Source organism: Corapipo altera, unplaced genomic scaffold (genome assembly GCF_003945725.1).
Source record: "Corapipo altera isolate COAL_440 unplaced genomic scaffold, ASM394572v1 61411, whole genome shotgun sequence".
Classification (NCBI taxonomy): Eukaryota; Metazoa; Chordata; class Aves; order Passeriformes; family Pipridae; genus Corapipo; species Corapipo altera.
Window position 1 is genome coordinate 23,440,599 of NW_020884875.1, and position 27,365 is coordinate 23,467,963.

General features: G+C 40.6%; 1 protein-coding gene across 6 annotated transcripts in view; it reads left to right on the plus strand.

The window, feature by feature from the left end:
• ADAMTSL1 (ADAMTS like 1) overlaps positions 1 to 26,594 on the plus strand; it is a 393,783-nt gene extending 367,189 nt beyond the window's left edge. For 5 of the 6 annotated variants that reach the window (XM_027634670.1, XM_027634672.1, XM_027634675.1 and 2 more), the window contains 6 exons: positions 802 to 936; positions 15,795 to 15,995; positions 17,030 to 17,210; positions 20,304 to 20,511; positions 23,238 to 23,347; positions 23,642 to 24,311. In XM_027634670.1, coding sequence (XP_027490471.1) covers positions 802 to 936; positions 15,795 to 15,995; positions 17,030 to 17,210; positions 20,304 to 20,511; positions 23,238 to 23,347; positions 23,642 to 24,065 — 1,259 coding nt within the window. In that variant the 3' untranslated portion in view covers positions 24,066 to 24,311. Of the gene's footprint in view, positions 1 to 801; positions 937 to 15,794; positions 15,996 to 17,029; positions 17,211 to 20,303; positions 20,512 to 23,237; positions 23,348 to 23,641; positions 24,312 to 25,793 lie in introns of those variants that run through there. The other variant, XM_027634671.1, reaches the window with a different exon arrangement.
• The last annotated feature ends 771 nt before the right edge of the window (positions 26,595 to 27,365 follow it).

Sequence of the window (27,365 nt, forward strand, 5' to 3'; positions counted from 1 at the left end):
ATTACTGTGAGTTATGCAAGCTGCTTGTGTTTGTAAGCAAATGACATTTTTAGCTGATGAAATAAAACAGTTCAAGCATCTATGACCTGTACTTCTGGTGCTCACTGCTATCAGTGGTAGAAAATTTGCCTAACGTGTGCCATCATCTAATTGAAAGAGGATGAAGCCACCATTCATGTAAATCAAATATCCTATCATTTTCATGACAAACAGAATTGGGATAATAGGCATTACAGTCAATTTTTAAAATAACATTATGATTAGTAAAGAACTAAATCCTGCAGTTCTCAGCATAGACAGATCGTCTTGAGCTCTGAACTCTTAATCCTTTGGAGCTCTGCCTAAGCATACCACAGGATTTGGCAGGGTTATAACCATATTTAATCAGAGCTTGATCCAGGTTGTAGCAGACATTGAAAAGTTTTTCACTAATTACCATGAACATTAGATTTGGCTTCTGTGCTGTATAAATTTGCTCTTTCTTCCAAGCTGCTGTATCTCCTGATACCATATATGAAAAGGGTCAACCAGAATGCCATGGTAGCCCTCAGAGAGAATTTTTTTAGTTTGTGGTTATATTGACCCAGATGTTATTTTAATCCTTTCCCCAGTGCCTTACCTAACATGAGGCAAAGCACTTTCAGTAGTTGCCCAAAGTTGCTAAATCTGTCCCTCTGAAATATTTGTGTTGCAGTGCAGCAAATAATGCAGCAATAGTTGTTGGTGGGGTTTTTTTCTTGTCCCCAAGATGTTTTCTGCTATAGTGTTGCTCATCACTTCAGTCTCCCAATCTGTTACCAGAGCCTCCACGACCTCTTCCTTATCTAGAAGACTTGACAGCAGTGCTTTCCAGTGCTGGGCCTAGCACTCATTTGGTGCTGACCTCTCCTTCAGGAACAAAACTGACTGTCAGTCCAGGGAGCTCTGCTCTCATAGGTAAGTCAAGTGCTTTCAGATTATTTTAGATTATTAAGGGTTTAGAGTTTATATTACAGTTATGCATCTGGTTATCCGTTACAGTTAAGGATACTGTTATCCAGACATGGGCACTGGGACAAAAGACATCAGACCAACTGTGCATTTTCAGTCATAATCACTGCCAAATACTTCTTAGAACTCAGAAACTCATTTTAAAAAAAGGATGTCCTTCTATTAGTCCAAAGCATATTAGTCCAAAGCTGCGTGCTGAATAAGGTCACCATTGTAGCACCCTGTAAGAAGCAGTCCCTGCTCTGAGGGGCTGGGAATCTCATTCAGTGCAAAGATGTCGCAAATTGGTGTGCCAGTTAATATAAAAGAAGAAACACTGATTGTTCTGTTTTAATTTTTCTTCTGCATTTAGGTAGTCATCTTTCCATATGTCTGCTACTCATGTTGTATATCCTTCTTCTTTAGAGCCTTTTCCAGAGTTTTGCCTATCCCTCAAGACATGTTTTGATCTTGCAAGCTCTCTGTTTCAATCTGGTCATTTTATTCCTCTTTATTGTATCACACAACCAATGTTTGCATAAAGCCATATAAGGAAATGATTCCCAATGAAATGCTTTTCTTCTTTTTGTCATTTTCTGCCTTCCATATGTTTTATCCTGTTTACACTGCAAGTTCTTTTATATGCTGTAAATCCTTTCAGATCTGTGGATGTGATTTGTTTGCAGAGAGAATCTCATCCTTTTCTAAAGTTCAGGGTATGTTTATGTCATGATTTAATTTCACACACTGCCTCTTGCAACTGTCAGGCTCAGATAGCCAAACAGCTTCTCTAATGACCTTGTTACTGCATATGGTGAAAACTTGTCAAGCCATACAGTTTCAGAATAATCATATCTCTTTTTAGAGGTAGAGATCTGAAACTTTTAGCAAGGGATCTGTAGATGTCCTGAGTGTTTATAGGTCTGTGTACTTTCCAAAGGATTCTTTCCTTACATTTAGTAGCAATTTTAAGATTTTGTTTTCACAGTAGAGATTTTCTGTTTATGTTTTCAGTTTTGTTTGGTTTACTTTTCCCAAATGCTGACTTCTGCATACATATGCTATGGCTTTTAGCATGCAGCTCTGGTTTACATTTCTGCTTGTACAAAAACTGCTCTGAAGTAGTCTTCAGGAAATACCTGAAGATATTAATTAGCATCAAATAAATCATTTTTAATATGGTTTTATTGTACTCAGTGATGTAAGACTGAGTCATACTCCTGTTTCATCCATTTCCTCTCAGATTTCCAAAAAGAGGTCTTTAGCAGTTGTAGGGCTTCTTTTATTGTTTGAAAGCAGTAATAGAACCACAAAGGGTGTTCTGCACTGCCTGTATACAAGAACCTCCAGATCAATTTCATTTGGCCATGCTGCCTTGTACTCTGCTGTTCCACTTCAGGGTCAAGGAAACTCCATGAATTATAATAGCAAAAGAGCAAGCCAGTTTCATTCTTGAGGCAGTCCCTTCAACTTCACTGGACTTTTACTGATCTGAATTTGAGGCCTGTTGTTATTAAAACCTGGGAAGACCTTCCAAGATATTTTTTTTCTAGTGAAAAATCAGCATGGAACGGGCTATCCAGTCAACTAGAAAGCTGTCCATTGATTCTTTCCATCATTTGCTCTACACTTTCTGGATGTCCCACATATACTTGAGGTACATAAATTATTATATATAAAGTCCCTTTTCTGTGCTACTGCTGACAGACACTGGTATCTTGGGACTCAAAAGGCATTGAATTAGACGTGCTATTTAGAAATCTAAAGATATGAGGATTTGCTGAGAAGGAAAACAGGACATGTGCAAAAGAATAGTGAAACATGAAGAAAAGGAGTGATAAGTAAGCTTTGTTAGATAAACATTATATTTAAATGGAGTTAAAAGACAACAAAGGTGAAAAATTATGTTAGAAACCTGGATAAATTCATGAATAATTTGCCAGGGTTTAACTAAAAGGGGCATCAAAAGTTCACTAAACACTGGTTTCATGTTTTGGGGAAAAAAAACGCAAACAGAAAATGTTAGCACAGCAACAGAAGATTAAAGCTGCAAATGAGAACTTTTTTGGAAATTAGTGCTGTATAAAATGTAACAACAATTGACAACCTAGTTGAAAGGAGAGAACTGGAACTTCAGCTTATCATACATGCTATACACTGTCTTTTGCAAAGTGGAACTGTGCAATGCTTCCACCATCATTTCAACCATTTGAAATTATTAACTTGGTCTCTGGACTCATCACCTCTGGATTTCTTTTACTTAAATTTCAGGGAAGTTGCCAAAGATAAAGGGTCTTAACACAAATATCTGGTTTGCAAGTCTTCCTTCTCATTGTCAAAGGTCATTCAGCAGTCATTTGTGTGCCTTCGCTATAGAAGAAAATATCTGTTAAAATATCTGTGCCCTGCCCAATGGAGTCAGCAACCCTCCCATTAAGATCTAATGTAATATACCTTTTTTGCATGAGTTTACTGGAACATTTTTGTCTTATGTACTTCTTTTGCTTCTAAAGGGTTGAGCTTTCTAGGCTCAACTCATCATGCAATTAGAGAGCATGATGTCAATAGTGGTTTACACAGATTGTTGCTTACCATGCTCTTTCACAAATGTTGGAAGTATGTGCAGAGTACTGCAGTCTTCCTTAGTTGTCACATTTATTGGCAGGTTGAGTAGTAGACAATTCTGCATTATCTGCAGATCACACATCTGAAGGACAGGACTGTCCTCAAAGCAGAAGCTAGAACACCCATGGGGAGCTTGGGAATATTTCTGGGATTTACAGTAGCGCAAACTGACAATCAGTGATGAGCCACGGTCTGTCATGCACTTTCTGATTCTTGGTTCATGGCAAACACACAAGAAGACTTTACATTACATATAATATAAAACACAGTAAATTTCTGAAGCGACACCAATTTATATTTTGGAAGATTTTCACATTAGATCTTAATCTTATTAAAGTTTCTGACTTTGTGACTTTTTCAGTTTTGTTTTCCTGAATGTTGGTAACAAAAGTATTATAAGAAACACTACTCTTTTCCTCACAGAGGAATTCTTTTGTTTGTCACCAGATAAGAATTCTGGGGCTTTAGCAATATTCACAACCATTTGACTTCTGTCAATTCTGATTACTTTGTGGTGTTATCTTTTGGAATTAAAGGAACATCCTGAGCTCGCTACTCTTTTCACTAGTTTATCTATGCTACAGATATCACTGAGTTTTTTTACACAGCTCCCTGGACACATTTCCATAGGTCTTCAGCTTTGTAAATGTTAATTTTGGCATAACCAATGTTGTAGGATACAGTGTTCCTGACTTCTAATACTCCTGCAGAAAAGGCCTATCAAGAATACTTGTTTTCGTTTGGGTTCAAGCTTGTTGTTTCTTGTATTTGAATACATTTCAGTGAGGAAATCTGAGGATCTTAGAAATCCTGGTGAGGATTCACTACAAGTTCTCAAATATATTGTGATATTATTGGAGATTTCATCAGACTTGGCAAAAGACACAAAATATGATATAAAAATATCTCTTTATCTTATTACTAAAAAATACTGAATGTGTTACTGTTGTGTTGCACAGTGAATGTTGAAGCTTTAATGACTTTGACATCTATATATGAAATAAATTCAAGTGAGGATTCTTGCAGGAACATGGGAATAAAGTTGAGAAATGAATACTTCTAGGAATATAGAAATGTAGTACTCCCTATAAATATCGGAATGAAGTAAAGAAGGTTGAAGGAGAATGTTATTCTAAGGAATCTGAAAATGTGAGTAAACCCATGGGGAAAAGTCCATTATTTGAAGTCTAGTTCCCATCTCTTTCATCTCTTGGGACTGCATATTCTCCAGTTTACTCACTGTGAACCTGCTGTCATCCCCAGCTTAGGACTCTGAATTTTTACTTTTCCAAGCTATGCTGCATCTATCCAATTTTGTGTATTTAGGGGGAAAAAAGTCCTTATTTGTAAGAGATACTGAAAATGACTGTGAAGTTAGATGACAAAGTGTACTTTTTTATGACCAGAAAAGTACAGTCAGTTGTAAAAAAAGGAAATATTGCTGCTCCCTAGTTCTCTCTGATTACTTCCATATCAAATTTACTCACTTCACAAATCAGAACATGATTTTACTGTCAGCACAGCAAAGATAGTCCTAGAAAGCAGATTTCTTTCTGGTTTTATACATTATCGCCAATGACAACAGAGTTAGAACAGCCTAGCTGCCAATTTCACTACTGCTTCAGGATGTGAATATCTCAGTTTAATGAGACTGAAGTGTTTTGTTAAGGAGGGTGAGTTGTGAGGAAGACCAAACTCCTCCCTCTAAGCAATTAAAAATGCAAAATTAAGAGTCTCCAATTGAGGAAGTATGGAGAAAGAAAAAATAGCAGCCTTTTATTAAAGGATAGATGCGTAGTGGCAGAACAACAAAAAAAACCCACAAAAACAACCAAACGATAATCCCGTACCCAAAAACCCCCTTCAAAAAGGAAACAGTTCGGTACTTTCCTCCTTTTGGTGCAATTCTAACCACGATCGGCAGGGGGCGCTGTTGGATCACCGGAGGTGCAGAGCCTGCAGTTGCTCGGCGTTGGTCGGCAGGGGGCGCTGTTGGGCTCTGGCGGTCGCTGTGTGAGGCCCCGGTGCAGGAGAAGCTGAAAATGGAGATTTCCCCTCCCACACCGAGAAGGGGAAGGAGAAAAGGGGAAAAACCAGGCTCTTCTCATGAAACTCATGCTGTCTGCAGCTGGCTGTGGCCAGGATTTCCCCCCCCTTTGTCGATGATCACCAACTGCCTCCAACACAGGAGCGGAGGAAGGAGAGGGCGACCTCCTCCCCAAAAAGTTCCTTTGCAAGTGGGTCAAGCCTCTCCAATGAAGTCTGAACAGGTCCGGGCTGGGGGCAGAACAGGGCGCAGGAAAACGAAGCCAGAAAACAGCCACATGACCAGGCCAAATACAAAGCCTTTCCACCCACATCCCTCTCTGTGTCAGGGCAGAAGAGAAGTGACTGCCGTTTCCCAAGGAGAGGGAGAAAACAACTTACCCCCCACACACAGAGTCTTCTGACAGCCATCAGTCTGGAATCCAGGCCTGCTAGTTTGTTCTTTTGTGTGTGTCTATTACCTTAGGCAAACCCCTTGCCCCTCCCTTGTTCAACGTCTTTCTTTTACAGTGATGCAGGGGAAAGAAAAATTCCCTGCTTGGTTTTTTAGAATAAGTAAACCTGTGACAATGAAGAGCTGACTACAAATTTTTGTTCTGCAGACATCAACGTTTGCAATGGAGCTGTTTCTAAGACAAAATGGTAACAAAAACTTTTCACTGAAAAGATATAAAGGATTTCCTCTTACCAAAACCAGTATTTCCCTCTCATTTTTCTTTTACTGGCAATAATATTTCCCACTCATTTTCCAGTAGATACACTGGAATGCCCAAAAGATTCCCCCAAAAGCAGAATGGAAGAATATAATTATGGTAGCCACCTTGCTTGGAACCACCTTGCCAGCCTTCTGAGTTTGAATAAATTACTTATTCTGACAGTTCCAACTGCATTTAGAGCCAAGGCCCAAAGTTCAGGGAGGGGTCAGTCTTTTTTAATTATTTCAGTGGGAAACACTTCAAACCTGTGAGTAGTATTTGCCTGCCTTTAGATTTATGAATTATCTAGATGTGACACTCAACAGAAAAATTAACCTAGAAGTTTTTTAATGTTCTTTGTTGCATTATAGTGAGTCCAATGTGCACCTGACTACTTTAGGAGAAGAAAGTCTCTATTTATAGGTAGGCTGATGTCAGGATCAAACTCTTTCAGCAGAGCCAGAGAATGCTGTAATTGCTTGCTAAATATCTTGCTTTTGAGCCATAACATCTGGCTCATAAGACTGAAACTTGTTAAAAAATAAGTGTGAAAAGCAGTAAGTGACCCAGATGAACACAACTGATCTCACCAGTACAAATTTCTTGCAATGTGTGCTGATATTCTCAAGAACAAAAGTACTTCTTGAAATGTAAGTTTTCCTTTACAGCCTTTTGCCTTACCATCTCTACCATGAGCCTGCTTTAAATTTTCTTAAGTTTGGGAATTAATGCTGCATTAAAATTGGAAGCAGAAATGCAAAATAATTTACAATCTGCACAGAGTCATCAAAGAGAAAACTCATTAGTAATTATGGTTAAACTGATGTCTATGCTCTCCTAAGGAAAAAGACAGCTGCAAAAGCTGTGCAGTAGGAGTCAGATAAAATCATGACTTTCTGAGAAGTTATTTTGCAGAATGTCTTTTTTTCTCCTTATTTTCTGTTATAAATTTGCTATCATGTTTGAAAAGTAGTTCTAATGCTGAAGAATATTTTTATCAACTTTATTTTATATTAACATTACTTCCAGTGCAATGAGAGTAAAGTACGAGGTGCATTCATAGGCTAATCTGTCCTTCTAATTTTTTTATCCTTTTCCTTCCATTTTTTCTCCATGAAAAATCTGCCTTGTCGCAGTATTTATGAGAATTCCCAGGTAGGTATGTGACATTTCTGTAAATATTAGAATTAAAATTAATATAAAGAGTATTCCATTATTATTGCAATTAATTCCCCAATCTGATGCTGTCACATTGATTACATCCTAAATATTGCATAAAGTTCCTACAGTGTTGCAGCATCTTCCTTTTGCAGCAGACTACACCATAGCATTGCATTGAAATGTGTGGCTTTTCTTTTGCAAGTCCTGTGTACTTGTACATTTTGGTTTAAAAAGTAGGTGATGATGCCTCCGCTTGGTCAAACATTTTGACTACACTGATACAGTGGGGTTTTTTCAGGCAATCAGACACTAGTCCAGCCACTGCCAATCTCTGAAAGCAAAGTCAAAAGAGTGACATCCTCTAGGCAATCTGCTGCCTTGTTTTTTTTTACTGCCTGCTGCTTGGTGCCATGAATGATCTAATCTGAAAACCACTGTTCTGCAGCAGTGGTCCAAACTATTTCCATATAAAACAATATCACTGGCCTCTGGGGCAATATCTGTTGAACTGTGAGTTTGTTGTAAGAGTTGTGGCCCTCAAACTTGTGTCTCTAAGCTTTACCGGGATCACTGACCTAGATTCTGTTCTAACATATATATAACTGATGCAGAGCTCCACTGAAGAAAATTTTGGTGGATAAAAAGGGGTATTAAACTTGCCAGAGGTGTCCCAGTCTGGAAACCTGTCATTCTGCCAGTCCTTCACATAAAAGATCCTTTGAATTCTTGCACAACTTAAGCTTTGTTCTAGAGTAAGTGTTAAGGGAGTTTCAAACTGTGGAATCTCTGATCTGTTGACTAAAAGACTTATCCATTACAAGTTTTGAAGCAACCTCTCCCTCCATGATGGTCCTCAAACCTCTTCCAAACAACTACAGCACTTTGTTAATAGGACAGAAGTTTACAGCCTCTCTAGAGCAAGCAGCACTGGCTTTCCCACACTTGTCTTCCCTCCACCTCCTCTGCTCTGCATTTGTTGTTTTCCTAGTGCTGCAGGAAGTTATGGGAGATGCTATTTCAGGATGTAGTAAGTCTATATTGGTTTAAAAAATACAGAAAACCTTCTAGAGCAGCACTGACCTTTACAACCTGGTAATTGTCTTATGTGCCAGATCTTGCTCTATCTGTTGTTGAAGTCCTTGTACAGTAGTGTTGTTCACTGCTTACTCCACGTGCCTCGTTTGAGTGTTATTTCTGTCCCATAAATGTACTTGTAGAGTTAACCTGGTGCTGTAGCAATAGTGGGGTAGAAGTTTATAGTTAAGGTTACTCCTTTTCTGCCTTTGCCATGCACTGAATAAACCTATCAGAGTTAGCTTCAGTGGTCATTTGAGCATGCTGTATCTATCTCTGTAGGCTTTGGTTTCGTGATTTGCCAGTGCTGATTGAATTCAGCCCAGTCCTTATTAGTTTTATTGTTGGTGTGTAGGACTCTGTTGCCAGACAAACTCTTAGCAAATGGTATTACTACCAGAGCTTGAAAATTGCCCTGCATTTTAATGAGCCCACCATGTGGCTGTGTACTTAAGAGCACTTTTTACAACCACTGTGCGGCAGGGAACAAGCCTGACTCAGTTTTTGTTGAATACCATGTATATTTACAATGCTATGTAAGTAATATCTAATAACAACAATATGTGTGGCATTGGTTTAGGTGTTTTAAGAACTGTAAAAAACTATGGCATGTGTTTAGTATGGTGAGTTTCAACTGCATCTTTGGTGCCATAAATAGTTATTTAAATGCCTTCTTTTTTAAAGATGCTATTGTTATCAGCTGAATTGGCCCATTTCAAAAATTCCTAAATGCATTGTTTTCCTTGTCTAGCATAAATTCATGTTATTTGACCACCATTAAAAAATTATAAGTAAAGGTTATACTTACGCTAACATTAATTCTTTCTTCAGGTCACATTACCTTTTATAACTTTTATTTCATTCAATGTGTGAAAGCACTGAGAACTAATTTGCATAACAACCCAAGTTAAATGTCTGTTTAAATTTGCACTTTGTAGTATATTGAAAGGTCTTTTCCCATGAGATAAATTTATCAAGACGTCTCTTAGTTTTGCCTCTTCAGCAACAACAGGTTTTACACACGTGACTTTCAGACAGGATTTTAGCTACCTTCATTTGGTTTGATTGTATTTTAAAAGTTGAATACATCCTGTCAAATTTTCATCCTTATGTTAGATACAGGATGGAATTGAATTTAACTTCCTTAAGTTTAACATGCATTTCTCATTTCAGTCATCTAAGGAGAAAATCAAGTATGACAGGAAATTGGGGAAGTATTTCTCCCTGCCAGTGATTTCACCTGCATAGTGTGAACACAGCAGCACAGTGTCAGTCACAACACAGCAGTACAAGCACCAAGCTTGTACCTATTCAGATTGATCTGTGGCTTACCTACATTTTGTTCTGAGCATTTTGTTCTTCATTTAATTCTTAATCTGGTTTCCGTTTTGAAAATATACTTTACCTCCCTGAATGCAGAGGCTAGAGTGGAAATACTATCATATTTCAAGTCCTGTAGCTGCATTAAAGTTATTGCTTTAACACCATGTATTGCGGTCTACAACACTTTTCTATCAGAGTTCAGTAAAATATACACAGAAACTCAGAATCATTTTTTTAGCTTGCTTTATTTCAGTTTTAATGTAATTAACAATACTGCTGCCAAAACCCCTTCTTTCCGTCTTTGCCAGGCATTTCAGATAGTAGTCAGCAATCATCTGTCCTCTCTCATTTTTATGTTTGGATAGGTATATGTCTGTGACTTGCAGAGGCAGGGACATAGGCCTTCTGGGTTGTAGGTCTAGCTGAAGTTCTCTGTGAACTTCTGTCCTACATTTATCATGCTTTGTGATATCCTGATACATGCAGTCCCTAACAAATCAGTGTGCTTACTTCTTGTCAAATTCAGCCTTATTTTTGGTAATTCAAAATATTTTGAACCAGTGCAGCACAAACATTTGTCTGTTTTGCAAAGAGTGATCACCGATGAATAGCAAGGGTGTAAAACTGAACTACAAACATATAGTTGAACATTAATACCAATGGATTCCAACTGTATACAACAATGTGTGTTTACAACTAGGCCATGTTACCCAGACCTACCTCTACCTATTTAAGAAATAACTTCTGAATATAAAAGTGTTGGCCTGAGGCTAAGGCAAGAGTTTGATGTCCAGCTGCACTGCTGGCACATGGTTTGGCCTAAGGTAAGACTGAACACACCTTCACTTCTCTTGATTAGGTGCTGGGAGAATGGGAAAGATAAGTTTACTTCCCAGAGCACAACAGCTTCAGGGATGCAGTTGGAAAGCGAAATAGTTTGTTGAGGTCAGACTGCAGGACAGTTTCCTTTAAAGAAATTTCAAAGAAACTACCTGATCTTGACCTGCATTCTTCACTCAGATTTCATCTTTAATAAAGATTAGAAATATTGCCAGGGACTAATCATCAAGTCAATAGTAAATTAGAGAGCTACTTGCTAGATAAATATGAGAGCCCAGAAATAATCTATACTTTAAGATTAGATATCTCTCTTATAGGCAATCCTGTATTTTTTGTATTTACATTACGAAATGTATTTAATACTTGCAAAAAATTGCTTGACATTTTTACCATTACTTTCCATACAGTTCTGTTGATTTAAGGTATTGGACTGCTAAAAAAAAGGAATCCAAAAATCAACAGCCTCTGCACTTTTTTTTTTTCTGTCATTCAAGTCTGCAATTGAAAAAGTGATGCACCCTTTGTATTTTGTTCTCCTAGCACTAGTGTGGTAGCCCAGAGTCTTTCTGCAGCTACAGTCATTCAGAAACTGCTGCAAAGCTGTAATGGGGGGCTGAATTTGACCTGCAGTGTGTATTTACTCTTTCCCGTCAAGAAATTGTTAACACTGTAGTGAAACATTGGTTTTCCCTTTCCAAATACCCCCTTGTTATCCTTGAAATATTAATATTTTCCCTACTAGAAGATGTTATTTTTATTAGATTTTTGTTTGTATCCCCAGCTTTTGCACATCAGTGACTCATCCTGGCTTTGAACGAATTGAGAGTCCCACTAGACTTTGGAAAGGAGGCTGAAGGCAATATTTTCTTTCTCTACTTAAGAAGGACTGAAGGAGAAAGGCCCTCTCATGCTAGAGCTTTCACTGCTCAAAAAGTCCCAAAAATGTGTTCACTGCTCGTCTTCCCAAGGGTTTCAATAACCTAAAGCTGTACCATCTGGAAACAAAGCCAGTTTTTCCTTCTCAGTCATTATAGGGACAGGTAGTGAGGCTTTGAAAGGATAAAGCACTGTCCACAGGGATGGGGGAAATAGAAACTGTTATTAATCTGCATTAAATGGTATTAAAATTATTTCAGGAAGATGACAAGGGGATATTAATGGAACATGGGGCTTTATTGTACTCTAGTTCTCACTTCCTATGCATAAAACATTATCTCACAACTTATACATCCATACCTGTGGGAAATGTATAGGAAATGGCAGTTGTGAAATGTGATTGATAGGTGTTAGTGAAGTTTTATTGTTAAGTAATAATTACTCATGTAGAACATATCTAGGGAGTAGCTTCTGAGGGTTTTCCCCCATATTATCAATTACTGGCTGTTCCTTTAGCTAATACTTTATACGTACATTTTGGAAAAAGAAATAATACATAAGGCAAGTAAAATACTCAGTACTAGGAAGATGTATAGGTTTTCCTGACACTAATTTTTTAAAAGAAAACCAGCATGAACTAGGACTATTTGCATGCTGAAGTCAATTTCAGTTCCTCTGTGTGTAACATCAAACTGACCTTTCTGCTTTCTTCATTTACATTATGCAGGCTGTTTGCAAATGCAGACAGTAAAACTGAGCTCACAGTGTGTCTTTGTTAGTTGTCATGACTATATGCTGACCTGTGGAAATCACTACAATTATCTTAAAAGACAAGTAACTATAAAAAGTTAGAATACTGTAGGCAAAAGCCATAGAGCCACTTATTGTTAAGATTCTTCATTTCCTGTATATTCCTTTGGTTTCCATTGTTTTTAACTTAGCCTTAAACTTATGAGACTAAAATCTTTCGTGTCATATTTACTTGAGAATGAGTATCCTGGAAATTGCATGACTTATTTTTTGAGCACAAGAGTGGGAAAAACACAAAAAAATGAAACATAGCAGGAATAAATAGAGAGCTTACAAAAACAGGAAAAAGGACTGAGCGGCAAAGAATGCTGTGTCTTTGTAGCCAGGATATGAATGCTAGGTAGAGATAACTGTCAAGGATAAAACTGCATTAGACCTTGCCAAGGAAATTAAAACAAATAGCAGACTCTTCACCCCCATAAATAAAAATTAAAAAAAGGGAAGAGGTGAGACCACTGTGACCAGTTTACACTCTCTCATTCAGCCTTCTTCTTTCCTTTTTTTCCTTATTTTTAAACATTTATCTGCATTAACTAGATCTTTTCCAGTGCAACTTGGTCATTGCAACTGCAGAGCCTACTATGTGTGTCATTCTTCTGCTGGGGAGCCCTTGCTCTCTGCTACACCAGTTTCACAGAGTGAACAAGCCTCAAAGGGCAGCTGTAGCCAGCCTACACCTTTCTCCACTGTGGATGCAGGCAGAGTTTGACAGCAAGAGGAGACACGGCAAAGACTCATGTAGCCACTGCACCAGTGACAGCACCAGTGTTTATAATCCTGAGTGGCAGATGGTTTCTCCCCAGTGCCTGGATCTGCCTCTCACTGTGACAATGGCTGGTGCATGCCATGGGTCACCAATTGCATCTTCCATCTTGTGTGAAATCTTCTGCCTTATAAGCAAGAAAATAAAAAAAATTGGGCAAGGCAGCATCTTCTATCATAGGAAGAGTGTAATTGGAGGTATGATTAATGGCAGAAGGCACACAAATAAAGACTACGGTAGCCCGATCCCCTAATGTTAGTTTAGAGGTGTGACCAAAGTCAAAAAAAGGATAGCAAGGGTTCCTAAACAAACTAACCTGTTCCTCAAGTCTCAAAGATTTGGTCTTGATGATGGTTGAAAATCAAAGTCTTCAGCCTTCCTGGGTAAATGGTTATAATATTTTTATTCTTGCAGTGACAGGCACCTCAGTAAGATACAGACAATCCTTAAGGAAAGAAATGTATATTTAAATAAAATTTTCATTGCAGCAACTATAAGTCATTTTATCTCTCTTGTAGGAATAATACTTGCTTAGTGTATGTTAGTTAAGATTCTCCTCAGGTGGATAGACAAGAATGAAAGGAAGAGCAGTAACAAAAATGTCACATTGCCGTGTCTGTTCGTTGTGTAATGGAGTTACGGAGACTTCATATTCACATCCTTATTTGTCTCAGTGATTAATAACTAATAATCAAATTATGTGGAGATGACAATCAGCTGATGGAATAATTCCTTAATCTTAGAACAATCTTCCATTCTTCGTGTTTTAAATTTGTACTCTTCCTTTTTTTATCCCATTCCTTTTGAACAGTGCTGGTGTGATTGTTCATATTATATTTGTTTATATAGTACACTTCTTTCAGAAGGGATTTTGTATACAATAGAGTCATTCATTCACATACGTACTAATGTAAGCAAACAGTATAAAGCCTCAGTATAACAAACTAACAATCAGTATAAATTGCATTCACAGAAACTTAGACAGGACTTTCATGGGTCAGTGACAGGCACAGGAATGCAGGACCAGCCTAAGCCACAAGCAGTCCAAGTAATACATGCTGTCCTTTACACATGGTGTTTCTGGCTCCCCACCCCTGCAATTGGTGTGGATGGGTTGCACCGTGGAAATCACCTAGGTTTTTTTCTTTTTTTCCCCCCAGGAAATAGGTAAGGCAACTTAGCTGCCTTTCCCAAGTTATACCAGTCTCATAAATTTTCTGCAGTTTGTCATGAAGCTGGCAAAGTGCACAGCTGGTATGAGGGCCACAGAGTCTGCTAGATATGCTCCTGTCAGGTCAACAGGCAAAGAACTCACTGTGAACCTGATCCTCATCAGCTGTGCTGATGATGCATGGACTTTACACAATGCTTCAGAACATCAAGGCTTTCCAGTTGCTGGTTTTGGTTGGTTGTTGCTTGGAGAATTGCCCATTGCTGTGACAAAACAGCAACAAACCTCTAAAGGCTCTTTGGTTTTTTAACAAGACTTTTGTGTATCAAAAATTTCAGATTTTGAATACAAAAAACCCAACCAACCAACCAAAAACCCCCAGAAACAACCAACCAACCAAAATAAAACAAACAAACAAAACAAAATTAAAAAAAAAAAAAAAAGAAGAAGAAGGTGGCTATGTGGTTTAAATAGGAACTTTGGAGACCAAGTTCTGTTTGTATTGCATGTGAAGGCCTAATATAAATAATAATTGATCTGAGATTTTTCATATTGCTGATTCACTGCCTTTTGGATTTATTTTTTTTTCCAGCAGATGAGAAGGTATTCATTATTACAGAATTACTATTTATCATTATGAGTGTGCTGGTTTAAAGGTAAACCAACAGGGGAAATGAACTCAACTCAAAAGAGAGATTATAAGTCAGAATAACAATTTAATAAAATAACACAATAAGTACAATTATACAGACAAACAATTGGTTTTAACCCACAAAACCCAAATATATAACCCAGCACCCTGGGGCATGAACAGAGTGGTGTTCTTTGGGCCCCCCTGAGTCCAAAGTAAAAGGAGAGGGGAAAAAACCTGTTGGTGAGAGTGCTGTTGCAGTCTGGTCAAGAGTGGTGGTTGCAGTCTGGTTGAAAAGTGGTGGTTGCAGTCCAGTTGAGAGTGGTGGTCTGCAGTCTGGCTGAGAGCGGTGATCTGCAGTCTGGTCAAGAGCAGTGATCTGCAGTCTCGTTGAGAGCGGTGGCCTGCAGTCCTCCTCTGGATCCCATGAGTGGTTGAAAGGTTCGAAACTCCAAGTTTATACATTCTCCATAAAAGGGTATGAGGATGCTCAGTCCTTCCCTCAGAGCGGGGAATTCCATAAAAGGGTATGAGGACAGGAACATCTTCCTATTTTGCAGGCCTCTACTGATAACAGTTTCTGGGAAATGGCATGGAAGGCTATAGAATACACAGTTTTGGGCTACACCCATCCAGTGATGAATCGGTCCCAGCTGTTCTAACTAGGACAATGAGATATCATTATGAGGAGAAAATGGGATGGAATTGTCTACTCCCTCTAACTTTGACCACTTCAGAGCATGTAATTCTGTAGCAAGTTCAATATTCATTAGGTACTCAACAGGTTTCTTTCATGGCCCTGTTTTTTAGGTTGTGCTGTTGATGGTCATCCAACCCCAAATATCACCTGGCTTTACTCTAGTGAACCTCTCCGTCTGCGACATCATCTCCTGGCAGCAGGCCGGATTCTTCAGATACTCAATGTCAGTGATTTCACTGATGGTGAATTCAGCTGCCTTGCTCAAAATGAGGCTGGCTCACTCACACAAAAAATGTCCCTGGCTATACAAGGTAACTTTACAGTTTCAGTCCTGTAACCCTGGAAAGGTCTTTCCATGGGCTTTTCTGCACTGCCTTTCTTATCCTGAACTTCTCTCTGAAGCCATTGCCATGTACATCAGGAAAAAGATGGTTTGGTGCTTTATTATTTATATATTTCTTATTTATAATAATAATTTATTATTTCAGGACTTCCAGGTACCTTACAGTGTCTTTTAAACTGGTTTTGTTTCATCAAAACAACACCAGATATTTCTGGCCTGCTGAGCATAAAACACACCTTACTGATTCAAGCTATACTTATGGTGAGTCTGGACAATTTTCTTGTCCAGAAGTTTCAAGACAGAGGTATCACAGTTTAAAGCCCTAAAACTTGAAGCCCCTCTGTTAATCTGCTAAAGTCAGTGTTTCACAGTCTCTTCTTGAAAACCCTTCACTTGTAAAAATGCTGAAACAGTTATTGTTATAGTTATCCTAGAAATAAGATGAAGGTGATAAAGCCACAGAACAAAGTGATGCAGGTGGATTAGAACAGAATATGCAGATTTTGCTGCTCCAAATTATTAGTGATGGGTAGTAAGAATTTAACATTTCTTTCAATTTTGCCATAAAATTTTGAGCATGTTGCAACTCCCCCATTTATCTTTGGGATAGGTGATCTGTATAATCTACCTAGTGGTAAACACACTGTTTTAAGATCATAGATTCATAGATACTGCTAGTAACTGCAGTTAACCACATCTTCACTAAATCACACACCTTTAAAAGTATAGGTGCAACATGCTGCATCACTGTCATCTGGCTTCACTTAACTGTTCCACCATGTTATGCACTTTCCATGCCTAATGCTTCTAAGCAGCAACACGTGGGTTTGTTACAGCAGAGGCAGTCAGTGGTTCACATCAGGTGCCTTGTAGGTGTCGGTAGCTTCCCTTCACTGAGTCCGTATATTTCATCCTGGGGAACGTCTTCAACTCTCTCTTTTCTGATTTGCTCCTGCCATCAGTTTTTGAGTGTTAACATGTCTCTCTCACACTTTTTGGCAGAATACCAGTGGTCAGTGGACAAACTGACAGCTTGTTCGGCTTCCTGTGGCCACAAAGGGGTGCAGCTGCCCCAGTTGAGGTGCTTGCTGGATGGGGCTGAAGTCAACACATCGTACTGCAGAGAGACACCCAAGCCACCTCTGCAGCCCATTGCATGCAACAGAAGAGACTGCCCTTCACGGTTCGTATGTCTCATATTAAAAATGTCACACATACATTTAAGAGGTGCTTGAGGAGTTCTTTTTAGAAGCACCAGCCTCTCTGGTGCCTGTTTGGAGTAGTCATTGCTAAAAGGGAATTTATGACTGCTTAACCAAGACAGTTGGGAGTCTGTAGCAAAATCTGTGGAAAACATTGACAGTACCTGGTAGAAACAGAGTTCATTCCTTCAGTAATTATGTTAGAAAATAAAGTAGAGGCTATTGCTTACTTTTTATTAGTAAAGTTCACAGGTTGAGTTGTCTTGGGTGATTCCAGGTTGAGCTGTCTTGGGTGATTCCAGCCTCACTCTATGTTGGATATAGTTATCATGCCTTTTCTGAGCACTATACATGTAGGAATTTGGTCACCCAAAACCTGTGGGATCATTTCTTTTCTGTGTTACACATAGCTTCATAGCAGTTTAGTTAGACAATGTAAAAGACAAGAAACTCAGTTTAGCAGTTACTTTGCGGTTTAATTCTGATTCCTGTGTTGCCTGAACATTGATATGGGCAGGACTTGCATAGAATTTCCTTAGCAGAGTGGAAATACCTTTTGTAAAATGGGAACATCCCATCAGATCTAATTGGCATGAGGGGTGCTCAGAGTGAGATCTGCTTCTTTTTGGAGTTTTCTAGCTTGTAGTTACCTTGGAATTGTAACGCTCTGCCCTTGGTTTTCATTCCTGTTAAACACAAAGGATCTAGAACAGCTTTAAAGACTTCTGGCTACACTTAGGTCTTCCTCTGCCACTCCTTAAATCCTGTGTTCAATTTTGGGCCCCTGACTCCAAGAAAGAAGAAGGACGGAGAAGCTAGTGAAGCATCTGGAGCACAAGTCCTGTGAGAAGCACCTGAGGGAGATGGGATTGTTTACCCTGGAGAAAAGGAGGCTCAGGGGAGACCTTATTGCTCTCTACAACTACCTGAAAGGAGGTTGTAGTGAGGTGGAGGTCGGTCTCTTCTTCCAAATAAGAAATGACAAAACAAGAGTAATAGACCTCAAGTTGCACCAGGAGAGATTTAGATTGGCTATCAGGGAAAATTTCATCATGAAAAGGGTTGCCAGGCATTCAAACAGTCTGCCCAGGGAAGTGGTTGAATCATCATCCTTGGAGGTATTTAAAAGTTGTGTAAATGTGGCGCTTAGGGGCATGGTTTAATGGTGGACTTGGCAGTGCTGGATTAATGGTTGGACTTGATGATATTAAGATTATTTCCAACCTAAATGATTCAATGATTTTACCCCACACAAAACTTTTCCTTGTTTGACAACCTTTGGTGCAAAGAAGAATACATCCTGAGTGCCTATCCAAAGAGTCAGTATAGTGTTATGGCCCCTGCCTATTAAAAATGTCATGCTTCTGCAATTCAGTATCTCCTTAGCTGAGATGTGTAAGCATTTTTTTTTCCATATTTTTCTGTGTTTTCACTCCCTCCTCTCCCTTATTTCCAGTGTGGATATGGTGTGTTTCAGTATACAAGCACTTACAAGAAGTCAGGATCTCAAGAGAAATGTACAACTTCCCTCATTCAGCAGTGATTAGAGACTTGTATTAAACAAAGGGAGTCTAAGCTTAGGCAAGGAGAGGTGCTAAGCAAGTCAAGGAGAAATGGACAGATTCACCACTCTTTCTGTGTCTTGGGTATATTGCACATTTCTGTTTAATTACCTTTTAAAATATATTCCTACCCTTCTCTGCAGGCAAATGTTTTCTGAGTTGCCAGCTGAGTCCTCAGAAAGAAACCAAAAGAGATTTTATGAAATATGAAACCCATTCATTAGCAGCAGTTTTTGATGGCAGTAAATTCCATGGGAATGGTTTATGTCTTTTTATACCTTCCCCAAATTGTAACACAACCCAAAATCCTCCCTCAACTCCTGAGAAACTGCTGAGATATAAGCTTGGAAATAAAAGTTGATTGACATGCAGAGCAGAGCTTTATGACCAGTGCAAAAATTGCAGGTTCAACCTCACCAAACTGCTTGAAAAAAGTACCAGTGTTTTTGTTGAGAGTATGTTTGTTTATACTTGTTTCTGTGACCATGGGAATTAATTACCTGCAAAGGACTGAGAAATAGAAACAGATGCCTCTCCATGGGACTGGAGAATGCCTATTCCCTATTTAGTAAAGTAATCATAAACACTTTTGGTGAGGGATGTGATAGGCAGTATTTTACTCCCAAAACCACACAAATCCTGCCTAGGATCCAGACACTTAATGAAGCAAACTTCTGACTTGACCATAAAACTGTTCAGGAAACTAGCAATCAGTTACATTCTTCCTAATTCCTAAGTCTTTCACAAACCTGACTGTATGAGTGTTTCGCTTAATGATCCTTAAAGTAACAAAATGTATTGGACTATTATTTTCTGTTGTTACAGCCTTTTAGCTAGTAAGACTAGATTTTTTAAATGCAAGGGTTCAGAACCTCAGCCTCAGCTGGCAAATGCATGGTCTGAGCTAAAGAGAAAAGGAGAACAGTGTCTTTTGTCCCCTGGGCCGACTATCCCTGAGCAATCTTTAGGCTTTTCTGGATTATCCTACCTGTCAGGGGTACAACAGAGCAGGCAAGCACTAGCAGGACCCAGCAGGCCTTTGGCTACTCTCTCAGCAGCAAGTTCAAAGCGGCCTGTGAGCTACTTCAGCAACTTTACAGAGATAGTTTTCCCTGTTAAGGGGTGCTATTGGGCTAGTCCTTGCTGGCATTGTGACTGTAGCCTTTGACTGAGGCGTCTGCAGTACAGTGGTGTAAGAACAGCCATGCCTGACCCCTGTGCCAAGCCTCTAGCAACAGCCTTAAGAGCTAGAAAATTAATTGGAGGCCCAAAGAGCCTTGAGAAAGATAAATTAATGAAAATTGTGCTTTCTTCTCAGCTCTCATCTTCTGAGAAGTTTTCAGTAACTACTATGGGAGGCTGAGACACTCAGCACCTTTGAGGATTGCCACCTAAATGAACCAAGCTATTGTTGCCTGTCTTTGGCCCAATACATAAAGACCTGCTGATGCCAGTGATCCTGCAGATGGTGGCACCTACCTGCTCCCTGACCTGTTTGCCTTTCTCTCACAGATGGATGGTGACATCATGGTCTCTTTGCACGCGGAGCTGTGGTGGAGGCATCCAAATGCGGCGAGTGACCTGTCAGCGCCTGACAGCAAAAGGCAGCTCTGTCCCAATGTCAAATGAGGCCTGTGCCCAGGTGTCCAAGCGCCCTGTGGACACACAGAACTGTAACAGGAAGCCCTGTGCTGAGTGGGTAGCCTCCTCCTGGAGCCAGGTAAGTGTGCTGGTTTAAAGGTAAACCAGCAGGAGAAATGAACTCAACTCAAAAGAGAGATTACAAGTCAGAGTTACAATTTAATAAAAAACAATACAATAATACAATTATACGGACAAACAATTGGTTTTAACCCGCAAAACCCAGACGTATAACCCAGCACTCTGGGGCATGAACAGAATAGTGTTCATTGGCCCCTGTGCTGAGCCCCACATGGTCCCCCTCAGTTCAAAGTAAAAGGGGAGGAAGACCTGTTGGTGAGAGTGCTGGTTGCAATCTGGTCGAGAGTGGTGGTTGCAGTCCGGTTGAGGTTCTGGTCCTCCTCTGGATCTGATGAGTGGTACCAGAAGCCCCAAGACTCCAAGATGATATACACTCAGGTTTGAGTGGGAATGCCCAGTACCTCTCCCAGGGCGGGGAGTTCCACAGTGGGTGACTGTGAGTCATGAGATATTTTTTGAATCCTTGGTGGCCCATTAGCAGACATGACCCCTCACGCTGGGTGTGGAGGTGCTAATGACTCCCTGGAGGGGAGTTAACATCACCCATAACTATAGCCTGAGGGGTCAGGTGTGGTCTGGGCAGCTGCTGCAAATGGTCTATTGTTAACAGTTCCTGGGAAATGACATAGAGGGTGTAGAATACACAGTTTGGGTTACACTCACACAGTGATGAACTGCTCCTGGCTGCTCTAACTAGGACAGTTAGGCAGCAGTCCAAGGACAGCTTCATGGTATGGACTAGGGCAAAGAGATAGAAAATAAGTGATGTTGCAACCTGGTGTCTTCAGGTTATAATTTGCAGACTTTTGAGGAGGCAACTAATTTGCTCAGCTCTTACAGCTCTGTATATGATGCACTACCTGCTTGGATTTCTGTAGCTTCTTATGATCCCTAGAAATGCTGCTTGTGTTCACAAGGACTTTTACTGCAAAGTCCCTATTGTCCCCAGTGGAAAGGTCTGCAGTTCCTTGTTATAGTGACAGGTAACATATCTGGGAAATAGCTTTCTCTAAGTCTTAAGTCCCCTTACCAGTCAGTGAGTGTGTTTCAGCTTTGGCTGGCAGGAGTCAGGACTGATGATTGTGAGGTTTGAGGCAGAAAGTGTCTTCAGTTACTAGAACATGTTCACTACTTGAAAACAACTTCATTTAACTCTTGAAATGTAATTGAGTTATTGTATTACATTTACAAGTAAAGCTTGAAATTAACATTTTATGTGAAAGAAGCAAATTTTCACTCCCTGTGGAATTCCAGGAAAGGACTGGATTATCCTTGCAAAAACACAACTACCTCTTCCATATTTGTAGAGCATTATGGGCTGTATTGTTCCCTATGACATCATACTCAGCTGAGACAATCAAGTAATTCAGAATTAATTTCTTAGACCTAACCTCTGTGCATTATCATATAGTATTTCTTCTACCTAGCCTTAAAAAAAAAAAAAAATCAAGTTCCACATGATTCAATACTGCTCAGTCTCCAAGCCAGAAGACTGTTACACAGTTAGGAACATATCACTGGCTCAGTGCCTTGCTTGGTAGTCTAGTGAGGTATCAGGTCTCTCTTGCCCAGATGTAGTGACCAACTTTCCTAGTTCACAAAGAAAATAAACAGACTACCTACTCTACCCTCACCTCTAGAATTAATTCCTTTCCTTCACTGAATGTTACTGACATTTTGGTCTCCACTATGTAATCCCATACTGTTTTTAAACTAGTGACTCAGGCTTGATGGTGATGAGGACTGCTGGCCCCTGCAGATATCGCAGAAGTGCTCCACACACTCCAATGAATGCTATTTCCAACAAGAGCATTGACTGGGACCAGCTGGAAACTCTTCCCAGTTGTCAGGGAGGGAAGAAATAGCAGGAAGAAGAGAGTATTTTTTGAGGAGTGCGTGGTAATGTGAAACAGGGCTCCTACTGATGAGGGGGTGAGGGTGGCAGAGGGATCAGTCAGCAGCCCTCCCCTGGCAAAAATTCCTGCCTTACACTAACATCCCACTCTTCAACCCTCAGTTTGTTCTTGAATATGATTTCCAGATACTTAGAAAAACAGTTTCCTAACAATTGATATAATTTTAAAAGGGCATAAATACATGCTTCATACCTATAGCTAATTACATTTTAATTGAAGGAGAGGATAAAAGTTGAACAGAAACATGTGATTGTTAAGCTTGAATAGGTTAGGATAGCCTCAGTATTGGAACAAGCTTGCTCATTTGCTGTGTGTCTGTCATGCTTGCTGCATTTGTTTATTGTCCTTCAATGCTTTAAAATTATTAAATGGAGTGGAATATGTTCTTGGTTCAATGCATTCTTAGGTTTTTGGCCATAAGTTGTGATAGTACAAGCTGCAAAATGCACAGTAGAAGTAGTATATTGAGATTTCCTGTATGGATCATAGGCTCTCGGCTAGTGACACAAGAGTATTTTATTTGCCCTAGCAGATGTATGTAAGATTGAACTATTGAACTATTGAAGAGAAGAACTATTGAATCTACAGAGCAGATGTAGAAATGCAGTTTTAGTGCTGCTAGAGGAGAGTGACGTAGAGCAGAAGATGACTGCACACTCAGCCTTCAAAGCCTGCAGAGGTGCAGAAAGTGCTTGAAATCTCAACAGTCATTGAATGGTAGTGTGTGGTTTATTTCACTAGCAGTCTTATAAAATGGGAATGTGGCCCTGCCTTTTACCTCCCTGAAGTGATTCTTCCCTGTTCACAGTGTAATGGGCCTTGCATTGGACCACGACTGGCTGTACAGCACAGACAGATATTTTGCCAGACCAAAGATGGGACTTCTGTGTCATCTGATCAATGCAGTGCCTTACCAAGGTAGGACATCTCTTATATATGAATCCACAACCTTTTCAGAGATATTGAATGGACTAGTTTGGCCCTTCATGGAGAGGACATTTCAGCCAAATCCTCAAATAGTTCAAATGGTCATTTAACCCAGTATTAGTATACCAGTGTGCATCCACTGAGGGTCTGGTCCTTGAGAGCAGTTAAAAACTGTTACGTCACTTGCATCCTTTGAAGACCTAATCCATGCAGTGCTCTGAGTGAATTACCTTTGGGATGTGCAATGCTTGCTGTTGTCCTGTCCTTCCGTCCCTCCTGCCACAGGCCGTTGAACACACAGAACTGCTGGACTGACGTCTGTGGTGTGCACTGGAGGGTCAGCCTGTGGACCGTCTGCACGGCTACGTGTGGAAACTACGGCTTCCAGTCCCGGCGTGTCGACTGTGTGCACATCCGCACCAACAAGCCTGTGATGGAGCATCACTGCTCCTGGAGGCCAAGGCCATCGAACTGGCAGCGCTGCAACATCACACCCTGTGAAAATGGTACTTTGCTGAGAGGAGGGGATGCAGAGCAGTGCAGGGGTAGGAAAAAAGGCAGCATTGTCTCTCAGAAATGCAGCACTGGACCTTGCAGCTGGGCATGCTGGGGAACCTCCAGCCTGAACATCTGCAAAATCCAGTGTCCAAAACTCAGCGTCCCAGAGAGGAATTCTGCCCATTGTGGGATTTTTTGGAAATGGTATTAGTGCTGGGATTGTGTCCCCTTGCTAATAGCGTGAGAAATAATTCATACAGTCTTCTGGAGCAAGCCCAGAGGAGGGCCACCAAGTTGGACAGATGGAGCGCTTCTCCTTTGAGGAAAGGCTGAGAAAACTGGGGTTGTTCAGCCTGGAAGAGAGAAGGCTTCGAGGTGTCCTAACCTCAGCCTTCCAGTACCTAAAGGGAACTTACAGGAAAGATGGGGCAAGACTATTTGCAAGAGCATGTAGTGACAGGACAAGAGGGAATGGGTTCAAATTGAAAGAGAGTAGGTTTAGATTAGATATTAGATATTAGGAAGAAACTTTACTGTAAAGGTGGTGAGGCACTGGTACAGGTTGCCCAGGGAAGTTATGAATGCCCCATACCTGGAAGTGTTCAAGGCTATGTTGGATGGGGCTCCGAACAACTTGGTCTAGTGGAAAGTGTCCCTGCCTACAGCAGGGGGGTTGGAACTAGATGGTCTTCAGAGTTCCCTTCCAACCCAAACAATTCTATGATTCTATGATTAACTTTCAGTTAATGGTACAGACAGAAAGAAAAATACGAATCACAACCAAACTTATGGCTATAGTCCAAATCCAGTAAGTAGACTGATGATGGGAAATCCAGGCCAGGCTGCTTTCAGGTGACAGGCAACAAATTGGACCTGTCAAAGGACTGGAAAAGTTACTAATATTAAAAAAAACCCAAACCAACTAAAGAGAACAGATGCATCTGTTTGGAAATGATGCTCCCATCCTCTAAATTGCAAGCCAGTTGCTGCGCAATCATTGCAGATGCAGCAGCAGAATCAGTGTGCTTACCTATGTCCACACCAGCTCTGACACTCCCTCTAAGTAGAGGCAAAGTGGACTACATAGGTTCAAACTCATGATGAGTGTGGGGGGTCCTAATGGAAGTTAAAGGGATGAGGGAGCTTACAGGTACCAAGCAAGACCTTTGCTGTCACTCCAGCCTCTTTCTGCTACATAGAAATGTCCCACATGTAAATAACAGTGGAGTTATTTGGCACAGACATCACTGGAGAAAGCCGTACAACTACCTTGTGATGTTTCCCTTTTCCATCCTTGGCATGGGAAGTGGGACTCCCTCAGGCAACAACCCACCCAACATCTTGCAGGGATATCGGACAGTTTTCCAGCCTGGAGCTAAAAAGCAGGAGGCTGTGGGCCTCAAAACCTGTTCAAGTGTTACCAGGACCTAAGCTCCAGGGGAGTTCAAAAAGTGTCTTAACATCTTCTTACTGGGCTGTGTTCTGCAACACATGGGTGAAAAACACAACACCAGGTAAAGAGAGGTGACACTCCCACACACTGGCTCTTCAAATGTAAGAGGTAGGCTAAAGTGTCTCTGAGCTACTCTATTAAAGTAAGTTTCCAGTTTTATTTACTACTTCATCTTTGGTTCATCAGTTGTTAGGAAACTCCTACAGCCTCTCTAAAATGCTGGTAGATGACAAACACAGGGTTGGAGCAGCCTCAGCAGCCCACTGCCCAAGCTCCAAAACCAAAGGTTGCCCAACACATTCTCCTTTGAGCCTTTGGCTACTTGCAGTTCACAGTCCGTCTTAGCAGCAAGTCAAGCTCATGTTCATAGTGAGACCTCCCAACACAAAGGTCCTCCTCTTGGCCACCCAGGTAAAAGTCCTCAGGTAAGAAATCCTTCTTTCCTTGTTTCATCACCATTTCTTCTTTTTGTTTCCCCTTTGGCAGTGGAGTGCAGAGACACTACAAGGTACTGTGAGAAAGTGAAGCAGCTCAAACTCTGCCAGCTCACCCAGTTTAAGTCACGTTGCTGTGGGACTTGTGGAAAATCTTGAAGACAGACAAAATGAAAATGGAGGAACAAGGGGATCACAGCTTTGCTTCACTGAGGCAAGGGCTTTTGCAGAAAATACAAATGGAATGGAAATATCTTTTTCATTTTATTTATTTCCCTTAAAAAAAAAAAAAGAACACCTTTTACCAAATCATTGTTGTAAAGGGTCTTGAAAAGTTTTCCCTTTTATGAATGTGGGAGACAGAATGCAGCAAAACATGGTCATGAAGGTAGACCATAAAGAGTCAGAGAGACCAGTGCCACCAGAAATGGGTGTGAGAGGAGTGGAGCTTCCCCATAATCCATGTACATGCCTGAGGGATACACCAAGAGACAGGCGAGGAAGAGGACGAGAGTGAAAACCTAGCATCACATTACAGAATCACAGAATCACAAAGGTTAGTTGAAACCTTCAGGATCACCTGGTCCAACCATCAACCCAGCACCACCATAATCATCCCTAAACCATATCCCCAAGTGCCACATCCAGACACCTCTTGAACACTTACAGAGATGGTGACTCCACGACCTCCCTGGGCAACTTAATCCAATGCCTAGCCACTCTTTCAGTGATTTTTTTTTTCTTTCTAATACCTAATCTGAACCTCCCCTGGCACAACTTGAGGGCATTTCCTCTCATATTTTCATTTGGAACATGACAGAAGACACCAAGTTCTACTGCACCAGAACCTTCTTTCAGAGCCTCCTCTTCTCCCAGCTGAACAACCCCAGCTCCCTCAGCTGCTCCTTATAGGATGTGTTTTCTAGACCTTTCACTGGTTTTGTAGCCCTTTTCTGGACACACTCCAGCACTTCAGTGTCTTTTCTGTAGTGAGGGGCCCAAAACTGAACACAGGATTCAAGGTGCAGCCTCACCAGCAGCAAGTACAGCAGTACAATCATTTCCCTGGTCCTGCTGGGCACACTATTCTTGATACAGGCCAAGATGTCAATGGCCTTCTTGGCCACTTGGGCATTGCTGACTCATGTTCATGCTGCTGACCAGCCCTCTCAAAGTCCCTTTCTGCTGAACATCTCTCAAGCCACTCTTCCCCAAGCCTGTAGCATTGTTACATGGGGTTGTGGCTCAAGGGCAGGACCCAGCACTTTGCTTTATTGAACCTCATGCAGTCGTCTTCAGCCCACCAATCAAGTCTGTCAAGACCCCTCTGCAGAATCTTCCTTCCCTCCAGCAGACCAACACTCACACCTAACTTGGTGTCATCTGCAAGCAGACTGAGGATGCACTCAATCCCCTCAGTTTGACAGGTCATAGTGTGCTGGAGAAAAAAAAAAGGCTAAAATAAACTGCATTATACGGATACTTCATCTGTGTTAGACTACCTTGAGAACACAAGCATATGATTCTGTTTTATAAACTTATTTGTTACATCCAAGATTGTAACCCTTCTTTTTAATTTCTAAACCACTCTCTCCTTCTCACATCAGGCCTGGAAATTATTTCA